At 41.4% G+C, this 27,461-nt stretch overlaps 1 protein-coding gene across 1 annotated transcript; it reads left to right on the plus strand.

Annotated features, from left to right (window-relative positions):
* Positions 1–2,555: 2,555 nt before the first annotated feature.
* Positions 2,556–26,516, plus strand: PTPDC1 (protein tyrosine phosphatase domain containing 1). Its single transcript, XM_030458416.1, has 11 exons — positions 2,556–2,625; positions 9,353–9,397; positions 15,661–15,753; positions 18,450–18,621; positions 19,373–19,453; positions 19,674–19,792; positions 20,572–20,709; positions 21,323–22,527; positions 23,221–23,406; positions 25,168–25,278; positions 26,067–26,516. The coding sequence occupies exons 2-11, from the start codon at positions 9,355–9,357 to the stop codon at positions 26,181–26,183; spliced, it is 2,265 nt and encodes a 754-aa protein (XP_030314276.1). The 5' UTR covers positions 2,556–2,625; positions 9,353–9,354; the 3' UTR covers positions 26,184–26,516.
* Positions 26,517–27,461: the final 945 nt, after the last annotated feature.

Raw genomic sequence — 27,461 nt, forward strand, 5'->3', positions numbered from 1 at the left:
GAGCAGAGCCTCTTTCCCTCCTCTCTCCACCCTCCCTTGATGAAGTAGCACAGAACCATCAGGTCTCCTCTCACCTCCTCCAGACCAAACACCCCCAGCTCCTCAGATCCTCACAGGATTTGTGCTCCAGGCCCTTCCTCACCTTTATTGACCTTCCCTGGACATCTCCATCTCTTCTCTGTCCCTCCTGTACTGAGGTGCCCAGCGCTGAGCACAGGACTCAGGATGTGTCCTCCCCAGAGCTGAGTACAGAGGAATGGTCATCTCCCCGCTCCTGCTGGCCACTGAGCTGCTAACACAAGCCAGGATGCCAATGGCCTCTTGGCCACCTGCAGACACTGCTGACTCATGTTGAGTTGACTGTCACCCAAAACCCTCAGGTCCCTTTCCAACTACAGCTCTCTCACCATACTTCCCCAGCTCTGTAGCTCCCCATGGGGTGGTTCTGACCCAGGTGCCAGACCTGGCACTTGGCCTGGTTAAACCTCACACAATTAACCTTGGCCCATTGGTCCAACCCGTCCAGGTCCCACTGTCAGGCTTCCCTCCCCTCCAGCAGATCCGCACAGCACCCAGTTTGGTGTCATCTGCAGATTTACTGAGGGTGCACTCAGCCAAATCATTAATGAAGAGATTAAAGAGAAGAGGTCCCAGCACTGAACCCTGGGGACACCCTTTGTGACTGCTCACCACCAGATTTAGTTCCAGTCACTAATATTCTTTCAGCCTGACCATCCAGCCAATTTTTTATCCAATGCAGGGTATATTTAATCAAGCCAAGTGCCATAAGTTTCTGAAGAAGAATGCTGTGAGAGACAGTGTCCAAAGCTTTACTGAAGTCCAGACAGACAATGTCCCCAGCTCTTCCCTCACCCACCAGGGCAGTCAGCTTGTTGTAGAAGGAGATCAGGTCAGTCAGACAGGCCCTGCCTTTCATCACCCTATGCTGACTGATCGCTTGGTTATCATGGATGTACCAGGTGATGGTATTGAAGATGCCCTGCTCCAGAACCTTTCCTGGCACCCAGGTCAAACTGACAGCTCTATGGTTTCCCTGGATCATCTTTTTGGCCCTTCTTGTAGATGGGTGTTACATTTGCAGTTTCCAATCAACTGGGACATCCCCAGTTTGCCAGGATTGTTGATAAATAATGGAGAGTGGCTTGGTGAGCACTTCTGCAGCTCCTTTAGTACCCTCAGGTGGATCCCATCCTGTCCCACAGACTGTGCACATCCATGCGACACAACAGGGCACTGAGCGTTTCCTCACAGACTGTGGAGGCTTCATCTTGCTCCCCATCTTGGTCCTCCAGGTCAGGCAGCTGTTCCCTCAGGGAGCAATTGGCACTGATGAAGACTGAGGCAAAATGACCACTCAGCAGCTCGGCCTTTTCCTTGTATCTTGGTCACAAGTTTCCCTCCCAGGTCAAGTAGAGGAGGGAGATTGTCCCGAGCTCTTCTTTTGCTATTTACATACTTATAAAAACTCTATTATCTTTAATGATACTGGCCAGATTTAATTCAAGCTGAGCTTTGGCCTCTCTAATTTTCTTCCTACATCTTTGCAGTAACTTTGTCATCTTCCCCAGTTGCCTGCCCTTCCTTCCATAGCCCAAAGACTTAGTTTTTTTTCCTGAGTTCTGCCCAAAGCTCCTTGTTCAGCCAGGCTGCTCTTGTACCACACCAGCTTGTTCTAAGATGCACAAGTAGGGTTTGTTCCTGTGCCTTAAGGATTTCCCTCTTGAGGATTGTCCAGCCTTCTTGGACTCCTTTGTCCTTGAGCACTATATCCCAGGGGATACCCCTGAGCAATCTCCTGGACTCATCAACGTCTGCCCCTTGGAAGTCCAGGGAGGAAGTTCTACTGACTTCCCTCCTCACTTCCCCAAGAATTGAAAACTCAACCGTCTCATGGTCACTTTGTCCAAGATGACCACCAACCTTTACACCCCCGGCCAGCCCTTCCCTGCTCACACTCAGCTGTCCCCAGTGGGCTCAGTCACCAGCCGTGACTGGTGACTTCCACACACTCCCAGAATCAGTGTTCCAGTCCCCTGACTGTGTTCGTAGCCCTCCCCCAGACCTGCTCCATCAGGCCCATGGACTGAGGGCTCCAGAGCAGGAATGTCGCGGATGTCACACACCCCAACAACCAACAAGCCCCCTGTGACAGCCCTAGGGGAGGTCAGGGCACGGAGCTGAGCTGAGGAGGCAGCAGCTCCTCCCTTAGCCATTACTCCTTGGTGGGCGGAGGGCAGAAGGGAGCGAAGGAGGGAGGGAAGGAGGGAGGGAAGGAGGGAGGGAAGGAGGGAGGGAAGGAGGGAGGGAAGGAGGGAGGGAAGGAGGGAGGGAAGGAGGGAGGGAAGGAAGGAGGGAAGGAAAGAGGGAAGGAAAGAGGGAAGGAAAGAGGGAAGGAAAGAGGGAAGGAAAGAGGGAAGGAAAGAGGTCTGTACCACTCTCCCACACAGCCCCGAGGAGGTTGCGGGAGAAATTGCGGGGGAAGCCCCAGCGCAGACACCGCCCCCGCCCCGCCTGCCCCCTCACACCGCGCATGCTCCCGCCGACACCTTCCCGCGGGCCGGACAGCGGAGCAGGGGAACGGCAGCATCAGGCGGTGGCGGCCAGGTGGGTCCGGCAGCATCCCCGAGCCCCTGCCCGCAGCCCCTGCCCCGCTCCGCTCCCCCGCTCCCGCTGTTTCTCTTTCCCCGGGCCGGGCCGGGCCCGCCCCGCCCCTGTCGCCATGGCAGCCCCTGCGCGGCCCCCCGGCGGGGCAGCGGCCATTTCACCGACCGGCGGCTCCGGCCCCGCTGCTCGGGGGGCAGCCGGGGCCCTCGGCCGTTTCCTCGGCCACCGGCCTGACCCTGCGGGTTGTGGGGAGCAGCAGCCCCAGGGGGGACCGAGCTGCCTCTGCCCGCTCCCCGCCGGAGGTAAGCGTTTACAGTGTGCTCAGCAGGGACACAACACACACTTCCTGAGCGTGTGAGTTGAGGTTTTGCGGCAGTTCCACGTTCACTGCCTGGGTGACATCCCGAGCAGAGCCCTCGGGTACGAGTGTGACACCCACGGGCACCTCTTGGCTGCTCCCCCGGGGCCGCCCGTCCCGCCGGGGACTTTCCCGGTGCCTCCCGGAGGTGACACGGAGCGGGCATCGCTCCCACCTGCTGAGTCCCACTCGGGCTTCAGCCTTCCCCAGGGCGTGGGGCTGTGAGGGAGGGCAGACCCTCAACAAGAGCAGCGCGGCTGGTACGGGTGATACCTGCCAGGGAAGGATGGGTCCTGTGCAGCAGGGCTGAGGTCCTTATCATTACTTCCTCAGAATACGCAGCTCAGTAAGTGCCTTCTGGGGCTGAAAGACAGACATCCATGTGGCATGTTCTTAAGTCTGAACACAGGATAACAATTGTTAGATATAGCTGTTTTTGCCAAGAGATTTCAAGTATACTGCTCAGTGGATTAACAAAAAGAGGAAGTACCTGACACATTAATTATGGAGATTTAAGATTTTTCCCTTTGCACAGCTCCATTGCATTGTTTTTCTAAGAAAGAGATGTGTTTTCAGCAGGCCTTCACCTCTGTTAGTAAAGCACACCACCACACCTGTGGAGTAATTAATACCAAAAGAATATGTAGAAAAGTCAATCAAAAAACTTGCATTATGTATTGCTTGAAAGCAGTTTTCCCTCCTGTTTGCATCAGTACTTTATGGGAAGCATCCATGAAGCCACGTATGTAAGATCAGATGAAACAGGGAGGCAGTCTTCAGGGCCACATACTGTAAGGATATCACCTCAGAGATATAATTAGCAACTTAATCCTCTCTAATGTTTGCTTGGGTGGCTGCATAAACCCATCTGAATCGTGTTTTGGACGCATATTTGAATAAATGTTTTACTTCATTGTAAATCAAATTATAACATCAGCATTTTTTATACCAGTCGTGCAATTACAAGTGAGAGGAGGCATGAGTGGAAATTGTGAAATCTGTCATGGATTCAGCTAGTTGCAGGGAAGGAATGTGCTACAAATAATAATTAAAAAAAAAAAAATTCAAGCTCTCAGATAAAGGGCAAGCTTGGTTGTATCTTTTAGTACTGTCTGGCATTCCCACTTTTCAGAATGGTGAGTATAGTTTGCTGGTTTTGATTTTTCTTCATGCTAGAATATGATTCAGACTTAGAGACATACTTGCTCAAAGCAGCTCAGTTCTACTAGGCAAGGTTTCTTACTTCACCGGGTGTCTCAGTCCCTGGCTGGGAGTTTTTCTGCCAAGCTGCAGCAGATGCTCAGCTCACAGCTCCCCAGGGCTCCCAGCCTCAGTGCTCAGCCACTTCACCTCTGCAGGGTAATGAGTACCTATAAAAGACAAGAACATTTCAAAGGAAAATCATCCCTTTCCTGTTACAGGAGGCAGTTCATCAGTTTCCTTCTACTTAAGGTCAGAATCCCCCACACCTTGCAGGACACCATGCCTGCAATCGTCCAGGGGCTGCAGAGACACTATCATTACCCTTTCTACACTCCTTTTCAGACCTGTTTCCTGGGCGTGGATTTTGTGTTTCTTTGTGAAACAAGATTCAGACTCCAGAATTGCTTAAGCAAATACTCAACGAAAAAATAATTACTACCTACCTTGTGTTCTGTATTTAAACAAAAAAAACAAACCCACAAAAATTTGTAAATGTAGCTTAACATTATAAATTGGAAAGATATATAAAAATAAACCAATTTCTTCAGTTTTCTTTCCACTTTGTATTTCCTGCACGTAATCCCATCACCGAAACATGAGGAAGATGCCCCCACCTGCAACTTTTGATCTCTGGCTCCTTAACATTAAATTCCTGTGACCAATGTGATTCTTCACTCAGGCAGTTCCCCATGTTACAGAGCTTAGACATTCCTTAACAAAAGCACGTGCTGAAATCCCCCAAAGGATTTGCTGCCTTAGAGCTCCTTAATTTTCATAACATTTCCTCTTTTCTTTTACCTGTTTGAACAGATAACTTCTGTCATGCCTGAGCTGGACAGCTGCTCTGCATACCCACAGCAGGGCCAGTGGTTCTTAGAAATTATGTGTACATCAGACAGTGCTTTTGCAAAGGTCATCACAAATTGGCTTAATATATGGAGTTCTTCAGAATTTCTGAAATTCTTGAGAGAAGGCTTTCTTCCTAATTTCTCTGTTTCCCAACAACCTGACATTTGGCAGCTGTTTGAAAGACAGAGCTACCAACCCTAATTAGACCATTACTGGATGAGGGCTTTGCAGCCACATATGGACTGCAGTGTTGTATATTTAGAAAATGAGCTTTTTCACAAAGCAGGGATAGCTAGGGCTGCTGTAACTCTGACATGTCTCCTTTTTATATCTACATGTAATTTTAAGTCTTGATTTTTCTTTTTTTTAAAAGCCTGTATCTAAAAAGAGGTTCTTGACTATTTTCCTAGGCTTGTAGTTACTGCAGTGTGAGGGCACTGAATGAGCTGACAGTAATACTTGATCACAGACTGGTTTGGGTTGGAAGGGACCTTAAAGCTCCCCCATTCCCACCCCCTGCCATGGTCAGGGACCCCTCCCCCAGCCCAGGGTGCTCCCAGCCCCATCCAGCCTGAGCTGAGACACTGCCAGGGATGGGGCAGCCACAGCTTCTCTGGGAAACCTGGCACAGGGGCTCAGCACCCTCACAGGAAAGAGTTTTTTCTTAATGTCTGACCTAAATCTCCCCTCTTCCAGTTTTAGGCCATTGCCCCTATCACTACACACCTGTGTAGAAAGACCTACCCAGCTTTCTTGTAGGCCCCCTTCAGATGCTGGATTATTATTAATGTAAATCAGTTTAAAAACTGTCTTGTTAATTTAAATCTTTGTATTACTGTGCTGCCTCTTCCTCATATTTTACTGCATTTTCACTTCATTCTTTATTAGTAATTTTAACTAACTGGAATAAACAGGAAAAGAGGGACTGTGGGAAGTAGAGGTGATGCAGGGGGACAGGAATCTCATTAAGCATCTAAACATGTATTTATCTCACAGCTGTAACACTGCTGTTGATTTACGGTCTAATACTTCATCATGCTTAAGGGAAAAAATACACAAAAAAAGAAATCTGAAAGCAAAACTCATAAAAAAAGAGTCCTTAACACAATTTCATACAGTTCTGAAATTACACAAAGTTAAATCAGTGGAATGTTCCAACACAGGCTGAAAATAAACAAATATTAATTGGCTTCTATTATCCAAACTGTGAGAAAAGCAAAAAGCAAAATGTGAAGCTGGGAATGTCCAAAGCCAGTTAGGAATCTGAATGTATAATTTGTACTAAGTTAAAATGAACCTTGAAGTAAATTAGGGTTTAGTAGATTTTAATTTTTAGGATAGTGTGATATTTTGGTTGTCTGTGCAATGGTCAGACATTTGAATTGCATCCAGCTCACTGTGAGACAAATTTGACAGTTTTCTACCTGCCTAATCTGATCATTTAGTACCCAAGGTCATGGGACAGGTGGATATGCTAAGTCCACTGTAAAGTAGCTGTGAGGGAGCTCAGGCAGGGCAAGAGAAATAAGCTGCCAGAAGCCTAGTGATCCTGTTCTACTTACCTAAAAAGCTTGTTTGTATCTTTAAATGGCAGTCATAGTTCAATAGAATTTTCCAGATGATTTGGGATTCTTAATTTTGTTAAATAGGAAAATGCCAAGCCTAGACAGATAAAGATTATTAGTTTAGTCACTAGCATTCCACCTACTCTGTGTATTCTTTCCTTGGAAATGGCAAATAATTTCAACCTAATGGTTAACTCCCCCAAAAAGTCATCCTCAGCACAAAGCCTTGTCTTGACAAAAATATGATGACATGTTTGGCACTGATTGCTGAAACTTTGCAGAAAACTAGGAAAAATGAGTTCTTCAGCTGAATAAACTGGCATTAATGCTGAACAGTACAAATGTAGGAGCAGATATGAGGGGCAGCTCAGCAAACCTCTTAACACCTCCAGGTTGGTACAGCAAAGCAGTGAGCTGTTGCAATGAGGATCCAAATCATCCAAGAATTAACCCCTCCAGAATCAAACAGTTTATATTATAGATATTAAAATGGTAATGACTACAATAAGCATGAATGAGTATGCCAGCAACAGCATCTCAAATGTAAGCATTTAGAGCTTCCCCAAAGAGTATGCTTTTATTATAACATATTAATATTTATTAATGAACTGAAGCTGCTCTTTGTTCTTTAGGTAACAAAAAAAAATGCTAACTTCCTCCATCTCCTCCCACAAAACATTTTACCAAATGCTCCATTTGTTAAACACTTTTTTGTGTGTGTGTACTGACACTTGAAAAATATCTGTGTCCCTTTGCTCATATTTCTGGGAATGTAATTTGACTGTGAGCACTGTGTGCTGGAACCAAGGAGCAGTGCTGCTCCTGGGGAGTGTAACTGGGTCAGGGTTCTTCTGACAGGGAATCTGTCAGTGCTTTTTCTAACTGGGCAGGGTGCTGGGTGAGCTGACCTCCAGTTCCTCCTGCCCTGTGGTTTCCATGCTGCTAAATGCAGGTTCCTACTGAAGGTTTTTCATTCCCAGGAGCTCAGTACTGCATTCTGCCAGGCCTCAGAGTGATGATGTGCTGTGCTTGCTGCTTGGAGCCCACTCCCACAAATATTAAAGAAATTCATACAATGTAGGATTTTAGGCTTCACAACCTGTTAAGGCTTTAAGCACCTTAGTGTGGCTTCCAAATCTCTGTGCGAATCTTTTGAAGCTCCATTTTTATTTGATGATTTTTAAAAACTTCATTTTATTGTATTTTATTTTTAATTTTCAATAATCATAAAATTACCTTGGTTGGAAAAGACCTTCATGATCATTGAGTCCAACCCTTGACCTGCTGGACAAGTTCCTTTTCTGTTCCTTTCCTTTCCCAATTCCTGTTCCACCATCTCAAGCTAGTGCCCAGGAATGGTTTAGAAGAACAGGAGCATGGGGCAAGAGCAGACCAGGCAATTTATATATTCTGTGTATATAAATTATGTTTGCTGTTCACTGAGATGACTGGATGCAGTTCAGTTCATGCATGTGTATTTTCTTTTTTGTCCCTGCAAGAACAGTAAGAAACTAGATGGGTAATTTTAAGTACTGCTTCCTTTGTAGAAGAGATTTGTGGAGATTTCCCTTTGCTCTCAGTAAATTTCTCTATAGAAAAGTAGTTGGATTCATCTTCATTCTAATTCTTATTAGGATTATACAGAAAAATCCCAGTGAAGTTTGACTACAAAATTGTCTTGTAAAATGAAACAATCTTGTCCTGTTACTTGCTCCATATCTCTGCCAAAGGAAGGCAGGTGCTCAGCTGGGATGATGTGCTTGGATAATTAGGGTGATAATTAGGGTGTTGGCATCAGCCATGGGTTGTCTCCTGTAACTTGTGCTCCTTGCTTGGGTGTAGAATATGCATATCCTGTCCACGGGAGGTTGCACAAAAAAAATTGTTTCTAAATATCTGGGAGGCATTTTTAATGATGAGCAATGAGTAGTGCTTATGTAGTGCTAGGGTTTTTTTAAATAAGATATTCAGGCAAGTGATGGATATAGATTAAATCCTTTTTCAGTCAGCTAATATTTATTTAGTGGTTGAAATGGGTTTAGTAAGATAGAACAAGGTATTGTGTTCTCTTTTATGTAGCTTATTTTATTCCTTTACCTAGGATTTAGTTAAATCAACAGAGTCTTTAGTTTGTTTTTTAGTGGATTACATCCTTTACATTCAGACAAACTTCTGTTATGGTTTTGATTTACTACCTTTAATACAGTTAATTTATATTCAGTGTAGTCCTTCAATGATAGTCTATTCTTTATTGAGCAAGAAAAAAAAAGGTTTAGTTCAGGGTGTAACCACAATAACAATGAAACATTTATCTCTAATTTTCTTTTCATGGTGTTTCAAAATTAATGTATCAGTCTAACTGTGATTATTGTAACCTCAGGAAACTATCTCTGTAGCTATGTGCTTTAGTTCTGTATACACAGATAAATGTACTTGTAGTTGGTAACAGGAGAATGAAGTGAACAGAAAAAAAAAGAGATGGAAGATGCAGTTATTAAAACATCAGGCTGGTGTGGCCTGTTTGCCTCAATCCCTTTAAAATCTAGGCAGACATAGAAAGCAGTTTATGGGATGATTATCTGCATAGTCCATAAGGCACTCCTCAAACAGTCTTAAGAAAAGATAGTTATTGGCTCCTCCCAGATTACCACCCCAAATCCAATTAACTTCAGGAAATACAGTGGCAGCATCATTCAGCTTCTCTGTGAACTGGGAATTCCTGACCACCTACTTCTTGTGGTTGTTTCTGCAGCAATGAAGGCATCAACAATCACTCATTCTTTTTGCGGGGTAACAGGTAAGGTGTTCAATTCAAATTATTGAAACTCTATTAAAACTCATGTACATTCACTCTGTTTTTCACTATCTGAGATTTAAAAATTATTCCTTTGACTTGTGGAGTCCACTTATAAATTTTTCCACTACTTAATGCTATGAAATGCACTACCTACCATATTTCATTCTTCTGTATGTAGTCCTACAAGTGTTTTAGTAAACATGATATAGTGATTGAGAGTACCTGAGTCACCAGTGCTCCTGTAGAACAGTTAATTCATTTTATACCATCTCCTTTATATCTCTCAATAGTAGTTACTGGCTGCCAGCCTACTCAAGGTAGTTTAAATATCTTCTGTTTACTGTTGCATTAATACTACCACAGAACGCTGACGTGACTTAAATGACATGAATCAAGTCAATTGGTAGATCTGTCCATCAGTTTAGCTTGTGGTTTCTTGCTATTTAAGTAAAAAAATTCAATGAATAGCAAATACTGAATCACCAGAGCAACACCTACATAATCTTCTAATGAACTGTATTCTTTTATCTCTTTTGTAGTTGAAGTTATAGTGCTTTGTAAATATCAAATTTAATGATTAAATGGCATTCACCTTTTACTAAAACAGATGGTGAATATTTTTCCCCAAAGGGGAAAAAACATGCAGAGATATAACAAACCAGTTTTTATTGTGGTCCCAGTGAATTCACTGGAGTTTTACCACAGCTGTAGTATTGTTCTCAAGTGTAAATAACATAGAAATAAACTATATGAAGAATTGTTTAAATTACTACCTTATCTTTATCTTACATGTCTTTGTTTTCTCTTTCCATTTTTTTTTTGTGTTTGCTCATGTGTAATCGACATTTCCAATTTCAGATAAGCCTGGGGAACTGAGGTGTGAGCTCAGTGCTAAAACTGCCTCCAAACTTCTCATTAATTGTAGCTTAAGTATTTGTGAAATACATCAGTGAGTTTTTTTACTGAGATAACAACACTTTTGCAGTTTGCTTCATAATTCATTATAATAAAACTAAAAAAAAAAAACAGTCTTATACCATTTCCACATCGCTTTAGAAAGAAATGCTTTAATATTCCTGGCAGTGTTAAAAGTAGACAGTCTATAATTTATAAATTATAATTTAATAATTTAAAACATGATTTCATTTACTGTTGCTTTCTTCAGAAGTATGTCGTAGCAAATTTAAATTTTTTTTTGTTAGAAACTCTCATGATCTGCCTCTCTTAAAACATCAGATTTAAAACCTTCATTTAGAGACCACGTTATATTTGAGTAGCTCTTAAACACTTTCTTAGATATAAACAGTCCTCCTTTCACTATCATATTTCTGCTTAGTCCTAGTTACCTACATCATCTTTTGTTACTTATCAAAACATCTTAATTAGTGCAGTTTGTAGAACTTTGCATTTTGGTAATGAAACTTTATCCTATATGCTCTTGTGTTTAGACAAATACCTTGTTGACTTCTGTGGGGAAGCTTCTTTGGAGGACAGGTACCTGTAAGATCAGGAGCTGTTACCTTAGGGCTAATGTGGCCCCTGCCTGCATCTGTAGTCAACTTTTCATTTAAAAATTTGGCTAATGGGTATTTACATGTGACTGCAACCAGGAGAGAATGAAATCACTTTAGAAGACAGAAAAACGTGTAAAAATAACCTCTTTTTATGTGACAGGCATCAGCATTTGCCTGTATGGTATGAATATATTTGAGGTTGAAAATAGCTTTTGTTATACACTATTTTAAAATGGAAAGATTTTTTTCATGGTAATTATTAAAATCATCCAAGATTTTTTCATGTTAGTACATGGCTGTGATCTTCTGAAGTGTGTGGTCTGCTGTTGTATTCTCAGTCACCAAATCCACACGAATCTGAAGAGACAGGACCTTGCCTCTTAGCTAACAGATTTCCCTAGAAATGCAGCAGCTTTACAATGGGATGGCTGCTGGTGCTGGGAACTGAACTGACTGGAATGGTTCTAGTCTGGAACACAAGCTCCTCTCTCTGCTTTGAAAGCATGTTTTGGAGTAAAAGATAGTAATTGCATCTGTTAAATAAACATCTTCATCGGTAAGGTAGGGTGTCGGAAAACGGTGAGGGAAAACTAATCCAACCAATATGGCTGATAAACAAGCTGCTTCTTTATTGCGCAGTAACTTTTACTTATATAGTGTTTCTGTGACTACACCCCGGCCACCACACATCAACATAGCGTTTTACTGGACACCCGGTGTGTTTAGCTGAGGCACAGCGAATCCCTGGTGCAGGTAGCACAGCATTATGGGCCGATCTAATTGGCCCCTCAAACATGGGGTTGGGCATGGCAAAGGGTTCACACCCCCTACCTTTTTGGGAGCGTTCGGGAACATTCCACAACAAGGCTGGCATCTTCTTGTCTCATCATTTTTTGACTATATAATTGTTTTCTGGCTGCTAAAACATTAGACATTGTTCCTTTCTCTCACTGTTCCTTTCTCTCACTGTTCCTTTTTCTCATTTCATTCTGAAGTACAAGTTCAGCCCAGTGACTGGAAGCCCCTGATTTCTAGACCGTGGAATACTGAACTGGACTCTTCCTTGTTGCAGGACAGGGACACTTAAGCCAGCTGCCAGTGTGCTGCCCCCATTGCTGGTGTCTGTGTGCATCCTGTGACCCACAGAGGGATGATGCCTCCTTAATGCTCTTCCTTTCTAGCTCAGCCCACCAGTTAGTTGCAGATTCTGCTTCCTGCTGGATCTCTGTCTCCTGGTTGTACTATGTGCTGCCCAGCCTGTAGCTTTACCAAGAGAAGTGCTTTTATCCCAGAGGCAATGGACAGGGACAAGAGGCTGCTTCACTGCTTCACTTTGTAAAAGAAAGCAGCACAGAGTGATCCTGCCTGCCTGTACTGTTTCCTCTGCAAGAAAGTCACCTCTCTGCATGTATGAAGCAGTGAGCAGGACTTGACAGCTCTCAGGTTACCAAATGCAACAAGTGAATCAGTGGTGCAACCAACGGGAAGCGAAAGATCAGATCCTTTTTGTTAGGTTTTGCTCAAAAGTGGAAACACCCCCCACAGGCACTTCAAAAATACATACAGACATCACACCTAAAATCCACACCTGGGGGTGGCTCCTGGTATAGTGCTGGAGATCTGAGAGTGCGTCATGATTTCAGGAGTTCCTTCTTTCCCTTGGGCAGTCTGGTGCTGCTGTTTACTTCAGCCAGCCAATAGCACAGGCATTATTTTCTCTTGGAGGAGAGGAGACTGACATCTTTCCAAAGATGTGAAGAGTGAGTCAGGAGGATGGAGCCAGGCTCTGCTCAGTGATGACCAAGGACAGGACAAGGGGTAGTGGATGCAAGTTGGAGCATAGGAGGTATAAACATACGAAAGGCAATGTATTATGTAAACATAATAAAAGACAGAGCACTGAATAGACTGCCCAGAGGGTTGTGGTGCCTTCTCTGGAGACTTTCAAACCCCATCTGGATGTGTTCCTGTGTGACCTACACTGAGTGGTCCTGTTCTGGTAGTGGAGTTGGACTGGGGGATCTCTAGAGGTCTCTTCCAACCCCAACACTGTGATTTCTGATTTTACTGTGTTTTATTTTTACTAGCTGTGTTCTTTAAGCGTGCTTAATGGTATTGCTGCTTCCTGTGATAAAACATAAAGAGATGGAACATCACCTGTGACTCTGTTCTATTTCTTGAGTTGGGAATCACGGATTAAAAGAGCAGCTTCTTTGCTGTCATGGCAATAGAAATGCATGTCAGAGATCACAGATCTGATTAAGGTGGTATCACCACAGGGCTCGTGACTCAGTTCCCTCAGGCTGCTAATGAGGACCATGACCTGAAATAATGCTCCAGGCTTGTTTTTTTCCCCAGCATCTATGGGGAAAAAATGTGTTCATGTGATAAACAAAATACTGAAGAGGACCTTTAAAAACTAAGAATATCTGGTACGTAGAAAAATCAGCAGAGAGCTGTTTCTTTTCCCCAAGTACTACTTTTACCCTCTTTTTGTCTGCAGGAGTGTAATATGCCTTGCTAGTAATGTGAACACTGGAATAGTTCCTGTCCCAAATTGCAGTGTTTTACATCTGCTGGAGGGGAATGCAATGTTTGTCACAATCTTAGTTAAGGTTTTTTTTCCAGAAATAAATACAGAGAGGAATTGCTCATATACATCACACTGTGGAATTTAAAACTCCTGTCAGAAAGTAAATTTAGCAAACTGAAAGGCAGGCAGACAAAATATTTAAGTGAGAGAGGAGGAAGTGGCCCATCTTCCGAAACAGAACTGAGGGAGATCTAATTTGTTCCATAGCAAATATACCCAGTTTACCTCTCCATCTTGAACAATCTTGCTAGTATTTGTAGTACAGATCCTTTGCATTGATCTCCATGTCCCTTTTCAGTTAAGAGTCCTTGTCAGCCTCAGTTCTAGTTTAAAAAGAAAAATAGTTTCGGATGATGGTAATATGTCTGAGATTTCTTCTCTCTTTTTTTTTTACACTTGAGTACAAGGAAATGGGAAAACTAAAGAGTCCTATCAGTGGTGATTCTGCTGCTCATGTGATGAGACATGTCTTTGACAGATGTTTGTAGGTTATCTGGACAAGGTGTTAAGATTTTTAAAGAGAACTTTCTGAGAAATAGAAGCCAACAGTTGATGTTAGTTCAATGCTATTAGCTCTAAGAGGAATTTCGGGGGATAAAAAAATTTGTTTAGCTACAAAGTTTCCTCTGATCATGAAAGCCATCCCTTACTGATTTCAAAGTCCACTGGAAAAAAAACCCCAAAACCAAAACGGAGAGGTTTTGGAGCTTCTCCAAAAGGAATGCAATTATATGCATGTAGTCCTCTCTGTTTATTAAGGAACTGACCTTTAAAAGTGCAGAGTCAAGTAGTTGAGTAGAAAATACTACTATAGAAAATACTACCCTTTAGCTTTTATTCAGATTCCTCTTAATTCATGTCCTTATTAATATATATACATAAGAAATGCATTTCTGAGCATCCCTGAGGGTTCAAAAGGCCTTTTAGTTTTCACAGACTGAAGCAATTTTCATCTGTTTGTGGCCACTGATAAAGAAGTCCACTGGTGTTATGGGAAGAATATCCTCAATTTATTCAAGTGTGGGTTAGACAGTGTAATATCTGAATGAATGAAATTCTATTTGAATTTATTTAAATATTTACTTTAAAAAACGTTATGCAGTATTGTAGATGAGAGGTTGCCCCTGAACCAGTTACCAACCTGCTTCAATGCAGTATGGAACTGTTACACAACTTTATCCCCACAGTACTACTTTGTGTAGTAAATCTGTCTTCTAAAAGAAAGATTATGCTGCCAAATCCTGGCACTGGTTTAGTAGAATTTGGGACCTAAGGTTTGTCTATTTAGAGAAGTTTCAATAGTTACTCATAGAAAAGAGATGTACTTAGTTTGGTATATTAAAAATACTTATTGTTACACTTGCTACTATTTTCCCATAATAGTAAAGAGAAACAGAACCATAATCCTACACTGGGTACAAGTTTCCACTCTAGATCCATGTAAATGGTTCATTTCAGCATCACAGAGCCTGATTAATATGCTCACATTTACAGCTCTCCTTCAGCTTTCTTTTTGTCAGATGGAAGGTCTGCAGAGCAGGACTTCCCTTGTATCAGAATTAGATTAAAGCACAAGCAAAAAACTGTTTTCTGCTTAGAGTCTTGTGTTCAGTTTTCTTAGAGGAAAGTTCTCATCTCTGTGACTTCAGACTTGCTGACAGCCTCAGAAGGGAAGAGAGCAGAGCAGGTGTGTAACTTGTGGATAGTCTGACAGATACCAACTAAAATGATAAATGCTGTGACCTGGAGATCGTGCAGCCAGTACGATGCCATTAACTTTGAAGCTGTAAAATCTTCTGGCTTGTAAGATTTTAGTTGAATCTGGTCACACATTTACCTCTCTAAGAATCTGAGGAAGCCAAGGTGACATCACACAAAATGTTTTTTGTTGAGTGAGTCCTGTTAATGTAACAAAACATGCAGTTATAAAGTCCATGATAAAGTACAAACTCTAGAGCTGGAATCATACAAGTGACAACATTTTTAAATTGCTGGGACAGTGAAACTTTGAGGTGACTGCATAAGGAAAAGAAAGTATGGTCCATGTCTGACTGCCCGGGTCTTGGACAGCTCTATAACCAGGTGCCAGGCACTCTGCTTTACTTTGTATTTTTGAGTGTCTTTTATTTTCAGTAAACATATTGCTCTTTCGACAGGTACTGCAATGACTGCAGGAGTTCTGCTGCAAAATGAACTACCCTATTCCTCATTGCTAGAGAGCAGTGTATATCTTGCAAATATGAGTTCAGGTAATAATTTTTCTCTGCTATGGCATTCATAAAAAGTGCTTAAAGAAATACTGCAAATATTTTCCACAGACAGTTAAAAACCCCAGAAATACTATCTGCAAATGTAAGCATGGGATGTCTGTTTAAAACTGTCAAACAAAGCCAAACTGCATCACTTGATCATCACTACCATGTGCTAACATTGAGCTTTTCTATAACTTTCTTTGTGTCAGACCTTGTAATTGAAGAAACTGTGATTTTTGTGTTCAGAAACTGCTTAGCTCTTCGAAAACACAAACATGCCTTCAACAAAATGTCACTTTCTAATAAAGGATTTAACCACCTACTGGATGTAATTCTTTCTTACTACTGTTGCTGAGTACTTGTAAATCCTGCTAGATTCACTGGGAAAATAATGATGTATAGCATTTTATTTTGCTCATTTCTGGCTCCACTGTGATTTGATACAGACTGAAGAAAAGTTTCTGGGAAGAGAAAAAGAATTAAATATAAGAAAGCAGTATAATTAATTAGAAAATATTTTAATGTTTCCCATATAGAGGTAGCATTTGAAATAATATTTTTTTTCATCTCCATCATCCACCCAGCCCCCATAATAAAAGCATATTTAAATATTTCCTCTCGATATCAACTTTATTGTTGAATTAGAACAGTCAAAGTTTTGCAGCAACAGCTAATAAAATCAGCTTTAAAATTTTCCTTTTCTCATACAATACCACTGCTAATGTCTCAGGCCTGGTGTCTGCAGCAGACCTGACCATCTCTTCTTAAGGGCTGGGGTACACTATTCAAAATTCAGTCACTCAATTCCTGTTCAGTAGAAAGAGGAAACAGAAGATTTCTGCCTGAATAATTTTTATCAGAAAAGTGCTTTTCTCTTACTCAAATTCCTCTGTAGGAGTAACTGTTTTCACAGTACACAAAGGAACATCCCAGTCCAAAGACAGTATGTAGCCTTATGAAAATGCAATGGGATTAATTTGCCTATTAAATAAATGATGCTGAGTTTTATTGATTTCCCCAGTTTCTCCCTCTCTGACATGCATTCCATGGGATGACAGAGTGTTTTTAGCACTGTTATAGTCTGTTCTCACAGCTGCATGAGAATTTTGTGCTTTTGAGAGCATTGCAATCTTTTTGGCCAGCTCATTCTCCTTCTTAGCAGGCTGGCAGTAAAGTGGGAGGCAATTTGCCACCTGACATCTACCTTCAAAAGCCTAAAGCACTCAGCTGATACATCTTCTCCACATAATCTGCTTTATCTCAGTCTCTAGGGCAAACAGCTTTGCTTGATAAAGAAGCTGTGCCCTGTAAAAAAAAACAACCAACTTTTGTTTTGAATAACAAATGGTGTTTTGTTAGAAGATATGAATGGTCCAGAGCAAACAGTCCACAATTTATCACATACTGAACATTTCAGCAGAAAAACACTAATCCCAATCATTACAGAGCTAATGATGCATTTTGGAGCAGCTAAGTGGAGGAGGAGAGGTGGTTGTGGAATGTTAAACCAAGAGGTGGGGGAGTATAATGTACTTACAGACTTCTCCAGAAGCGGAGCCTCCAGCTCCATTCTTATTGTTCCTTTGACTCCAGTACTTTGTGTCTCGGGGAGTTCTGAATGCCTGTTATTTGCAGCTAACTAAATACTCACATTGTTTATGGAAAATGTTTTGGTTGTTCCCGGTCGGGTTTCAGAAATCAGCTACTTGAAATGCAACTATTTTCATCAAGCAGCAGAACAGTTTGTCCCAAACAGCCTCAGTTCCTCTGGAAGGGAGCAGCCCCAGGTTTGCTGGCAGCATCTCCTTCATTGTTGGTTACCATGGAAACGGCTGAGCCCATGCTGACGAGCTGCTGGAGCAGAGGGAAGGATGCTCAGCACCCTGCAACTTCACCCCTCGGCAGCTTGGCTCTCCGACCTGCTGGCAGGGGCTGCTCAGTCATGCAGGGCTCCCCCCGAAGGCGTTCGGCAGTGAGGATTTTCAGTGACTTTTTCCAGGGCCGGAGGCATTCCTCCTCCGATCCCCTGCTCCGTGTCATCCAGAGGCGCCGGAGCTCGGCTGTAGAGGTGCTCTCCTCATCGACTCACCGGGTGATGGTGGCCGTGTCCTCGCTCAGCCCCGAGGAGCTGGATGCAACTTTTCCGGAAAAAAAAAGTAAAGTACTTTTTCCTTCAGGCCGTTGGCAGCTATAAGTATTTCCTTGGGATTCATTCTATGGGCTTGTGCTCCATTAACTCTGTTTTATACATATGCCTAAAATGCTGGGGTAAGGGGTGTTTGTCTGCATTGTATATTTTGTATACTGATTTCTTACTCAAGGATTAATATATGCTTTTCACTCTGACAGCTCAGTCGGAGGGAACAGGAACACACAGCCACACATACACCCAGTGTATGGATAAGTATTTTCCATTTCAGGTCGAAGAGGACTGAATTTTTTTTGCTGCAAAGGTTATCACACTCCTCCAATTTCATCAGAAAAACCAAAGTTACTGTGAGAAGAAACAACTTCTGCAGCTATTCAAGCATCTCCCTCCCTCTCCCCAGATCCTCACTGTAATTCTGTGCTCAGAGCTTTCAATGTACCTTCCAGATATTGATGCTCTTTGTAACTTCACTGCTTTAACGATGGCATTTCTGAAGTGGGGATGAATCTCTGAGCTTCCTTCCCGTGTCTGTTTTTGCATGTAGGGAGCTCAAAGAGACCAACAGCCAAGTACACAAAAGTGGGGGAGCACCTTCGGCACGTCATCCCCAGCCACGTCCAGTGCTCCGTAGCCTGCGGTGGACGCGCCTGCAAGTACGAAAATCCTGCCCGATGGAGCGACCAGGAGCAAGCCATCAAAGGGCTCTACTCCTCCTGGTAACAAACAGCACTCTCTGTCCTGTTGTTTTGGGTTTTTTCTATAATTGGGTACTGCTAAGTGAAGTATAAAACACACTGATAGCTTGGTTTGGAATTGCACGTTAAGAGTGAACCGTATCAGCCACTGTCCATAGCCCGGGAGAGCTGCTGGGAGGCTTCTGTTTACTCACAGGAAGTTTGGGTTGGATCCAAAACAATAAATGACTGTTAGGAGTTATTAAAAAGCTTTTCTGGGTTGTAGACAGCGCTGCACTTAAAAATGCAAATTAATTAAAATGCATTAATAAAAAAATCTAAAAGTAAAAACCTTGATTGAAGAGGAAATAATGTAAGGGATGTGTACAAAAGGATTTTTATATTCAGTAATACTCACACAAAATGTACTTTCCCATTCTTACTGATTTTTTGGTAACTGCAAGTACTGTTCAGCAGCAGAAGAGGGCCAAAGAGAGATCTGAGTCCAGATTTCTAGCCAAAGGAATTTTTTCATATGTATTTTATTTAATACGTCTACTGGCCTGGCATTTAAACAGTTCTAGGAATGGTCTTTTGATACAGAGTGTCTGCATCAGCTCAGCAGGATTTATCACTTACACTACATGGCAAGTAGAATTTTTTAAAAAATTATTTGTGGTTAATCAGCAGGGTAGTTCTGTCTTTCTTGAAAATAACATAGTATTCTTGTTTTGGTAGATTAATACCCAGTAAATTATTAATAACATTATTGTCTTCTTTCCTAATTTCTCAGGATAACAGATAACATATTGGCTATGGCTCGACCCTCAACAGAATTAATTGAGAAGTACAACATTATTGAACAGTTTGAAAGGTAACAAATTTAAGTCACTATTTCTTGGTATTATGAGTCTAATTCCTGATCCATTTTCTCTTTCATCATAGACTTGTACTGTTGATAAAAAGCCTTTCATTTTAACAATATGCAGGTAAAGATTTATTCTTCACGAAGAATAAATGTGTGTTTCAGAAAACATGGAATAATGAGATTTTGGCTGCATATAATGCTTTGACTCATCTATTCCTTCCTTAAGATCTGGCATAAAAACCATAATTAACCTCCAGCGTCCTGGGGAGCACGCGAGCTGTGGGAATCCACTGGAACAGGAAAGTGGCTTCAGCTACCTCCCTGAGGCTTTCATGGAGGCTGGAAGTAAGTTCCCTCCCACTGCTCTTCCTCATTAATTTTTGATTGTGGCACTTCAATTCTCCTGTGGCAAAAGCAGCTATATAAGAAATGTGGCACAAAATGGGAGGTAAGAATGAAACTTGGCAAATCTAATGGAGAGTGAATTACACATTATCCATGATTGCATCTATTTAGACTGAGATGGAGGGTTTATATATTTAGGTGCTGAGAATAAAAGACAACAGCTCTTTGGTTTGTTTTTTCTTCTTTCTTCTTTGTTCCTAGATATAGAAAGCAGTAATGGTGTCTCAAGTTCTGGTAAAATTCATGCTTTTATTACCTAGACAATAAAAGGTTATTTCATTTGAGAACATCTGTAGTGACATTATTTTTGTGTTTTCATATTACGGTGAGATGAGAAAAAGGTTCTCTCAGTAAGAATCAAGCTTTTGACTGAAGAAGTCCTTTTTATTACTAAAAAGAAAAAATTATCAGGTACCTATATATAGCTCAGTAATTTTTGTATGAGTCACTCCTTTAAAAAAAAAAAAGTTTACAAAAAAAAGTTACACCTTTTATGTCCTATCTGAACTTTAGTTTGATAGATCTTTGCTAGCTTTATGTGTTTAACAAATTTCAATAGCAAGTGTACTGTGAAATGGGAAAACAGTTCTTGCAAACTGTGGAGTTGGATCCCTGGTACAATTTTAGTACTAAAATTTTTTATTAGTCATCTCTGCATGTAGTACTGAAAATTTCAGATGTGGTATGACTGAAAATAAATCTCTCTCTTTTTATTTCAGTTTATTTTTATAATTTTGGATGGAAGGACTATGGAGTGGCATCTCTCACGACTATCCTTGATATGGTAAAAGTCATGGCTTTTGCCTTGCAGGAAGGGAGGGTAGCTGTTCACTGCCATGCAGGACTTGGTCGGACAGGTATGTGCTTAGCTGCAAGATCTATAGAATCAGTTTTCTAAAGATTAAAAATTGGTCTCTGGTTATAAGTTAGTCATTTGTTTAGATTCTGTATCACTGCCAGATGTGTGCTTATAAAATGGTTAAAAACATTTAAGTAGTTTGTGAGGAGGAGATCAGTTTTGGTATATTAAAACAGTAACCTGTAGGGTTAGAAAATTTTTGGATCTGTTACATCCAAATGTGACACCATTTTTGATGGGAAACGTCACCTCTTACACTTTAATTTTCCAGCACAACCTGTCATTCATTGTTAGATCAGGTAGATTTGGTGAAGCAGCTAAAGTTTCATTTACTTCTGTCCCTTTCAAGATGTTTTGTCTGTGGCCTCCCTGCAGAAGCCACCATTGCTCCTGTGACAGAGATGCTGAGTGAGAAATGAGCTCTCACTGATTGTGTAGGGAGGAAGGGCTTTACTCTCTTGTGGTCTAATAAATGCAATTATACTTTAGTAACAGCATCAAGTAACAGAAAGCAGAAGGTCTGTATCTGTACTTCTATCAATTTTTATCCCATAGTTCCACTGCATATTTGTTTTAGTCCTTCAACTCATGTTTGCTTTTATATTTTCCAGGTGTTCTAATAGCTTGCTACTTAGTTTTTGCAACAAGAATGAGTGCTGATCAAGCCATCCTTTTTGTCAGAGCAAAAAGGCCAAATTCTATTCAGACTAGAGGGCAGTTGTTATGCATCAGAGAATTCACTCAGTTTTTGGTTCCCCTGAGAAATGTCTTTGCGTGCTGCGAGCCCAAATCTCACACAGTGACGCTGTCCCAGTATCTGACCCGTCAGAGACATCTGCTCCATGGTTATGAGAGCAGGCACCTCAAACACGTGCCAAAACTCATTCATCTGGTTTGCAAACTCTTGCTGGACTTGGCTGAAAACAGACAAGTGATAGAGGCAGAACTGTTAGATATACCAGACCTCACTGCTGAAATTGAGAAGACTGTTTCTCAGCTGATGTCCTCCCAGCTGGACAGTGAGCTGGGGAGGCAGGACAGTGACACCTCAGACTCCTCACACACCCACTCCTCCACTTGTGAGAACCAGGATTCTCTTTTCTCCCTGGGACATGAAAATGATCCTCTTTGGAAAAGAAGGAATGCAGAAGGCCTGCAGCCTTTCACTCATCACAGAAGGCGTCTAAGCTACAGTGACTCAGATTTAAGGAGAACAGAGTTTCTTTTAGAACAAGGAGAAACTGCATGGACAGTACCTGCTCAGATACTGAAGTGCAGCAAGGATAAGCAGAACAGTGAGGAATTGTCTGCCACAGAGGAACAAAAACCACAGTTGGATTTGAACAAAGAAGCACTAGTGCGTAATACGTGCATGTTCTGGAGTCAGGGGAAATTTAATTTGGATGGACAAAAAGGTGGATCCTCACTTTATCCCAGAAGGAACTCTGTCAGAGAAGTACAACGCAGCAGAACCTTTTCTTCAGGTCTAGCATCTGTCCACAGTACCAGGGAACCTGGAATGCCAAGTCATAATTTTAGCACTGAGGTTGGTCACAGGAAGGACCACAAGACTCACATGTACAGCAGAAGGTGCTATGTCTCCGAGGACTCTGATTCTTCTTCTTCTTCTAAAGTGAACTTTTCCATTGGGTATGAAAGCCAAAGTGGCAGAGATACCTCAGAGGCCATTCCACACATTGTCCTGCAGTCAGAATTAAGTTTGGAAGCCCGAAGAGTCTTGGCAGCAAAAGCACTTGCAGATATAAATGAATTTCTGGGAGAGGATGAAGTGAAACAGAAGGTAGAGATGTGGCAGGTAATTTTAAACCTGATTCAGTGTTATGGGCTCTGCATATTTCACCTAGATGAATTCACAGAGTGGGCTTTGAAATGGCACACTGTGGCTGCTAGGTTCAGTAAATGGTTTTATTTGTTGTGAGACAGTTTTTTTTCACAAGCAAGCAAAATACACCTACAGATGCTGATCTCCAGCAGGAGGTTAGAACATTGTTACTGGTTGTATTCCTTCACTTTACTAACTGATGAAAATTGGTGGGATTTTCTGTGGTTATAATTGGGCTGCTGGTAGCATAAAAGTAGTACAGGTTTTAAGCTAGAGCTGTGGTGTTATTCAGTGCTTTCTCAGAACTAATCAGAGGATCCTGTGTGCAAAAGAATTTAAGAAAAATGTAACTGCTTATCTTCAAAACCAGACCCTCCTAGCAACATGTCCTTTAAAGCTGGAATCCAAAGCTGTCTTATGTGTTCTAGGAGATAACTGGGAGGTTTTGAGCTGCACTGTTTATATCATCCTTCTGTTCTAGAGAATCACTTGTACCACAGCTGATTAATGTTGATGCTTTGGAAAGAACTAGAAATATATTTTTTGTCACTCTTAAAGTCTTTTTTGGTTGGAACGTAAGCAGCTGAGTACTGCTACAGTCAGAGAGAATGCTGGCAAAAGCAAATAGATGATGCATTTTCAGTTGTGTTTTGTTTTGTTTTGAAGAAAGAACTGAACTCCCGAGATGGAGCGTGGGATAAAATCTGTACCGAGAGAGATCCTTTTATCCTCTGTAGCTTGATGTGGTCCTGGATAGAGCAGCTGAAAGAACCTATTATATCCACAGATGATATTGACATGCTGGCAAAAAAATGCACAGAATCTCAGGATGCTCTTTACTTACTGAGAAAGGTAGATACTATATATGTCAATTCATTCTTTAACTGCCAAATACGTTCTGTTAATGTGTGTTAAACTATTTGCTTATGGCCTTGATGCAAGGGAATTGCACTTTTAAAAGGCAGCTTCAGTCTCTTAAAAGATAAGAATGAGGATTATTTGGGTATTGAATAGTATGTGTTGCAGTTAATATTATGAGAATGAAATTCTCATAATGAATATGATGAGAAACACTTAGTACAACCTTTGAACACCTTTCAGTAGAAGCTCAACTTGTGCATAATCCCCTGAAAATTCTGCAGTTTGAGATCCAGAGGTGAAGATGAAAAATCTTCCTCTGTGACTCCATGTATGGCTTTTGTTAATGTCACAGCTGGCAGCTGTGCTTCATGGTTGCCATGCAAACCTCAGAATCCCTCATCTTTGGAAGAGTTGGGGCAAGGAATAGGAACAGTTTGCCACTTTAAGGAATCAGAAGCCAGGCCAATTTCTTTTACATGAGCAGAACTGTGACCATCCACATTCTGAAATCCCTATGAAAAACAGGTACTTCTGATCCAAACTGTTGAACTGGGCTTTCCCTAAAGAGATAGATGTGAGGTATATTAAAAAACTAATTATATATTCTCTACTCTTGGTCTTTTAGTTACAAAAATTCACTTCCTAGTTCTTTGTTTCTGAAGTCCTTTCCCCAGACTCCAGGTGTCCAAGAGCACAGCTTCTTGTCAATAGGAGGTCAAAACTTTATGTGCAGTCATCTTCATGACATGACATTGAGAATGCCCAAGTACGCTGAAAGCCATCATGCTGCTTCCTCTCTATCAAAGTTTTAACTTTCTATTGAGTAAGAAATAACTGCTTGAGACCCATTATAAAGGAATGGGAAAGGAATAATAATGACAGGATTTTAAAATGTAAAGATGTTAATTTTACCTTATCCTATAGTGTTTGAGAATCAGAGTAGTTGAGCCGGCAGACCTCTGGGTATCTCCTGGTCCAGCTGCCCTGCTTCAGCCACAGCCCACTGGGACAGGCTGCTTGTGTGGCAGATGCTGCAGTCCCCTCTTCATCCTCATGGCCCCTCACTGGACTTGGTCTATTATCTCCATCTCCTTGTACTGAAGAGTCCACAGCTGGACCAGCTGGACCAATCCACACAGGGCTGCTTTTCCCAGAAACCTCTTGAGTTTTAATTTAATTTTCACTGTCAAGTGACTTGCTAGTGTGGAAATCTCTCTTCCTGGGAGAAGGGATGGGAAGCAGCAGCCACAAAGATCCTGGTGCTCCCTTTGTGCAGCCTTGCAAGAAGTCCCAAGAGTGTCTTTCTGGATGCTTCCTTTAACAGGGAGAGAGACTTGGCATGACAGAAAGAGATGCAACTTTAATTAGGGAAAGTGCCCTAAACCTGCATAGCATTTCAGGCTGAAAAGATCAAATCTCACTTTTTCTACACCAATTCATAGGAGTGCTACTGGTCCTGTAGGGGACTTGGAAAAATAAGTCTCCAGATGCACACTGGACCTCCTTGAAATTTTGAGAGCTGTTTGTAATAAGCTACATGGAATAGTTTCTCCCATCCTGACTGAAATAATTATGTAGAGGCTTCTTAGGCTTGTGAAAATGCCCTCCCCAACTCCCACACCTGAAGGTTTCAGTAAAGGAAGGCACAGTCTGATCCTTCAACAGCAATCAACAAAACCTGAAAGCTAAATGGTGTTTTTTTTTTCATACAAATACTTCTTCTAATGAGCTGCTGTTCCTTTCACCCACCAGGAGCAATGTCAGACTATCCTTTGTATTTTACACTGTGTGGTGAACTTGCAAATGCTGCCAGCTGATGTAGAGGAGGCCTTACTTGCTCGTGCTATTAAAGCTTTCACTAAGGCAAGTAACCATTTGTCCATGACACTGGAGTTGTTTAAAATCATGAAGGGTGAATCAACAGAGCAGGAAAAGTTACAGGAATCCCTTCACACTGGGTGTGCTCTGGCTGTTCTGTTTCTGAGTTTGCATTGTATAATAATCTGCCTACAGAGAGGGTAAGAAATACTCTCATCAAAATTAAATTCTGTCACTACAGCCTTAATCTTTTGGTCTCAATTTTCCTGTTTCTGGATCACTGTCATTTCATGGACTTCTTTAAATGAGGGAAAAATTTTGAAGTAGTGAAAATAATTAGTCACTAGGAATAGCTTACCAAAGGCTTTGGTAGGTTCTGTGCTGATTGTAGAGACTTTCCATCAGATTAAATAATTTTCAGAAAGGACATTGCAATTTAGTTGTTTTAGGCCCTTATAGGATGTGTAGAAGTAACTTCAGCCTTTGGAATCCTGCAGTAGCAGGGCCAGGTTAAGCTTGCTATGGCCTGGCTCAGGGCTGCTTTCTTGCAGGTGAAATTATTGAGCAGAATGTGCTATGTGCTGTTCCTGATCTCTTGTCAGGCTGTGGACATGTTACCTGTTAAAACAATAATGATATTCCTTCTACCAGTTTGTTTTAATGTCCAGTCAGCATGAACTTGCCACTCCCTGGCATTCAGTACTCCATTATGAAACACACACTTTCTTTGATAAATCCTAACACGATTTTTTTAGAAGTGTTTGGTCATGTGCTTTGCCATGTGCTATGTTACATCTCTTTACAACTGAACTTGAATTTCTCCTTTTTATTAGATCAGCTTCGATTCTGCAAATGGACCATATGTTTACCATACCTTAAAAAAGGTATTTAAACAAACATTGGAAGAAAAAAGAAAAAAGCTCAAGGAAGGAACAGAGAATCCCTCTTGATTTCTGCACAGCCATGCTGAAGATTTAGATGGGCCTACCAATTTCTTTTGCATTTTCCAGCTATTTTGTGCTCTGTGGTATGATTTACCTTAATTGAGGTAACAGCAGTTGTTAACAAAGCATTTCATTATTTTAGTGGGAGTTTTAGTGACAGTTGCTCTATCTACACAGCTTTAAAAAGCAGCCGCTGTGGGACCATTTTGTAGCAGCTGGTTTAAGGTACTCTGCTTTTATGTTGTGAACTGTTCTATTGTATTTATTTAGAGGCTTCTGTCACTAGCAAGCAGCACCATCTCCAACTTACACCATTGCCATAAGTTCAGTGCCATGATACACAAGGGGTTAATGGACTGAGTTAATATTTATGTGTTTCATATGTTTACATTAATGTTATTTGACTTTACTTCTGAGAAAATAAATATTGACTGAACTTATTCAACTCCTTTTCCTTTTAGAAATTTAAAAATAAAACTAAGGGTAATAATGAACAGATCTTGAGGGCTGCTGTTGACAGCAGGTAATTTTTGTTCCTTTAACTCTCTCAAACTGCTGTCACCAATGGGTTTCTAAAGGTGTTGCAGTAGAGATACACATCAGGTGCACTGAGTTATCAAGGACTTTCTAGGCCAAGAAGGCTTTAAAGTGTTTTTAACAGAAAACTCATGGTAGCATTTTGAGTGCTTTGAGTAAAATTTTACCTCATCAGCTAAACTTTTGTAGATGTTAAGTGTGAAAATATTTAATTATCAAACCTTAATAAGGATGTAATTGTCTGTACCTACCTTCAGCAAAACCTTGCATAAATAAGTGTCACACAATAATGCCAAGAAATCAATGAAAACCTTCCCTGCACTAAATTCTCTAGAGGCATTTTTATCTGGTAAGACAGAAACTTCTGAGCTAGCATCATAACTGCAGGGGTTTTAATACAGCCTTAGGTTTCAGATTGGTATCCCCATTTGCAGGATTATCAGTTTATCCAGTTTGCAATATTTAAGTAGTTAAAAAAGAATCTGTGCTATTCTAAAATATTTTTATTTGGTACTGTAATGAGTAATATTTAGAGTTAAAAATAGACCAGTTTTTTTTTATATATATATATATACACACATACACACAAATTATACATGCTTCAACTGTTTTTTAGTTTCAAAAAAAATTTCTTTCAGTATATTACAGGTACCAGCTCCAAACACCTGGCACCAGTTCCTGATACTGTATCCTTGGAGCGTAGAAACAAGCTCAGTATTGTTTACCTCTGCGTAGTTCACAAGGATT

The sequence above is a fragment of the Calypte anna genome, chromosome 12 (assembly GCF_003957555.1).
Source record: "Calypte anna isolate BGI_N300 chromosome 12, bCalAnn1_v1.p, whole genome shotgun sequence".
Taxonomy (NCBI): domain Eukaryota; kingdom Metazoa; phylum Chordata; class Aves; order Apodiformes; family Trochilidae; genus Calypte; species Calypte anna.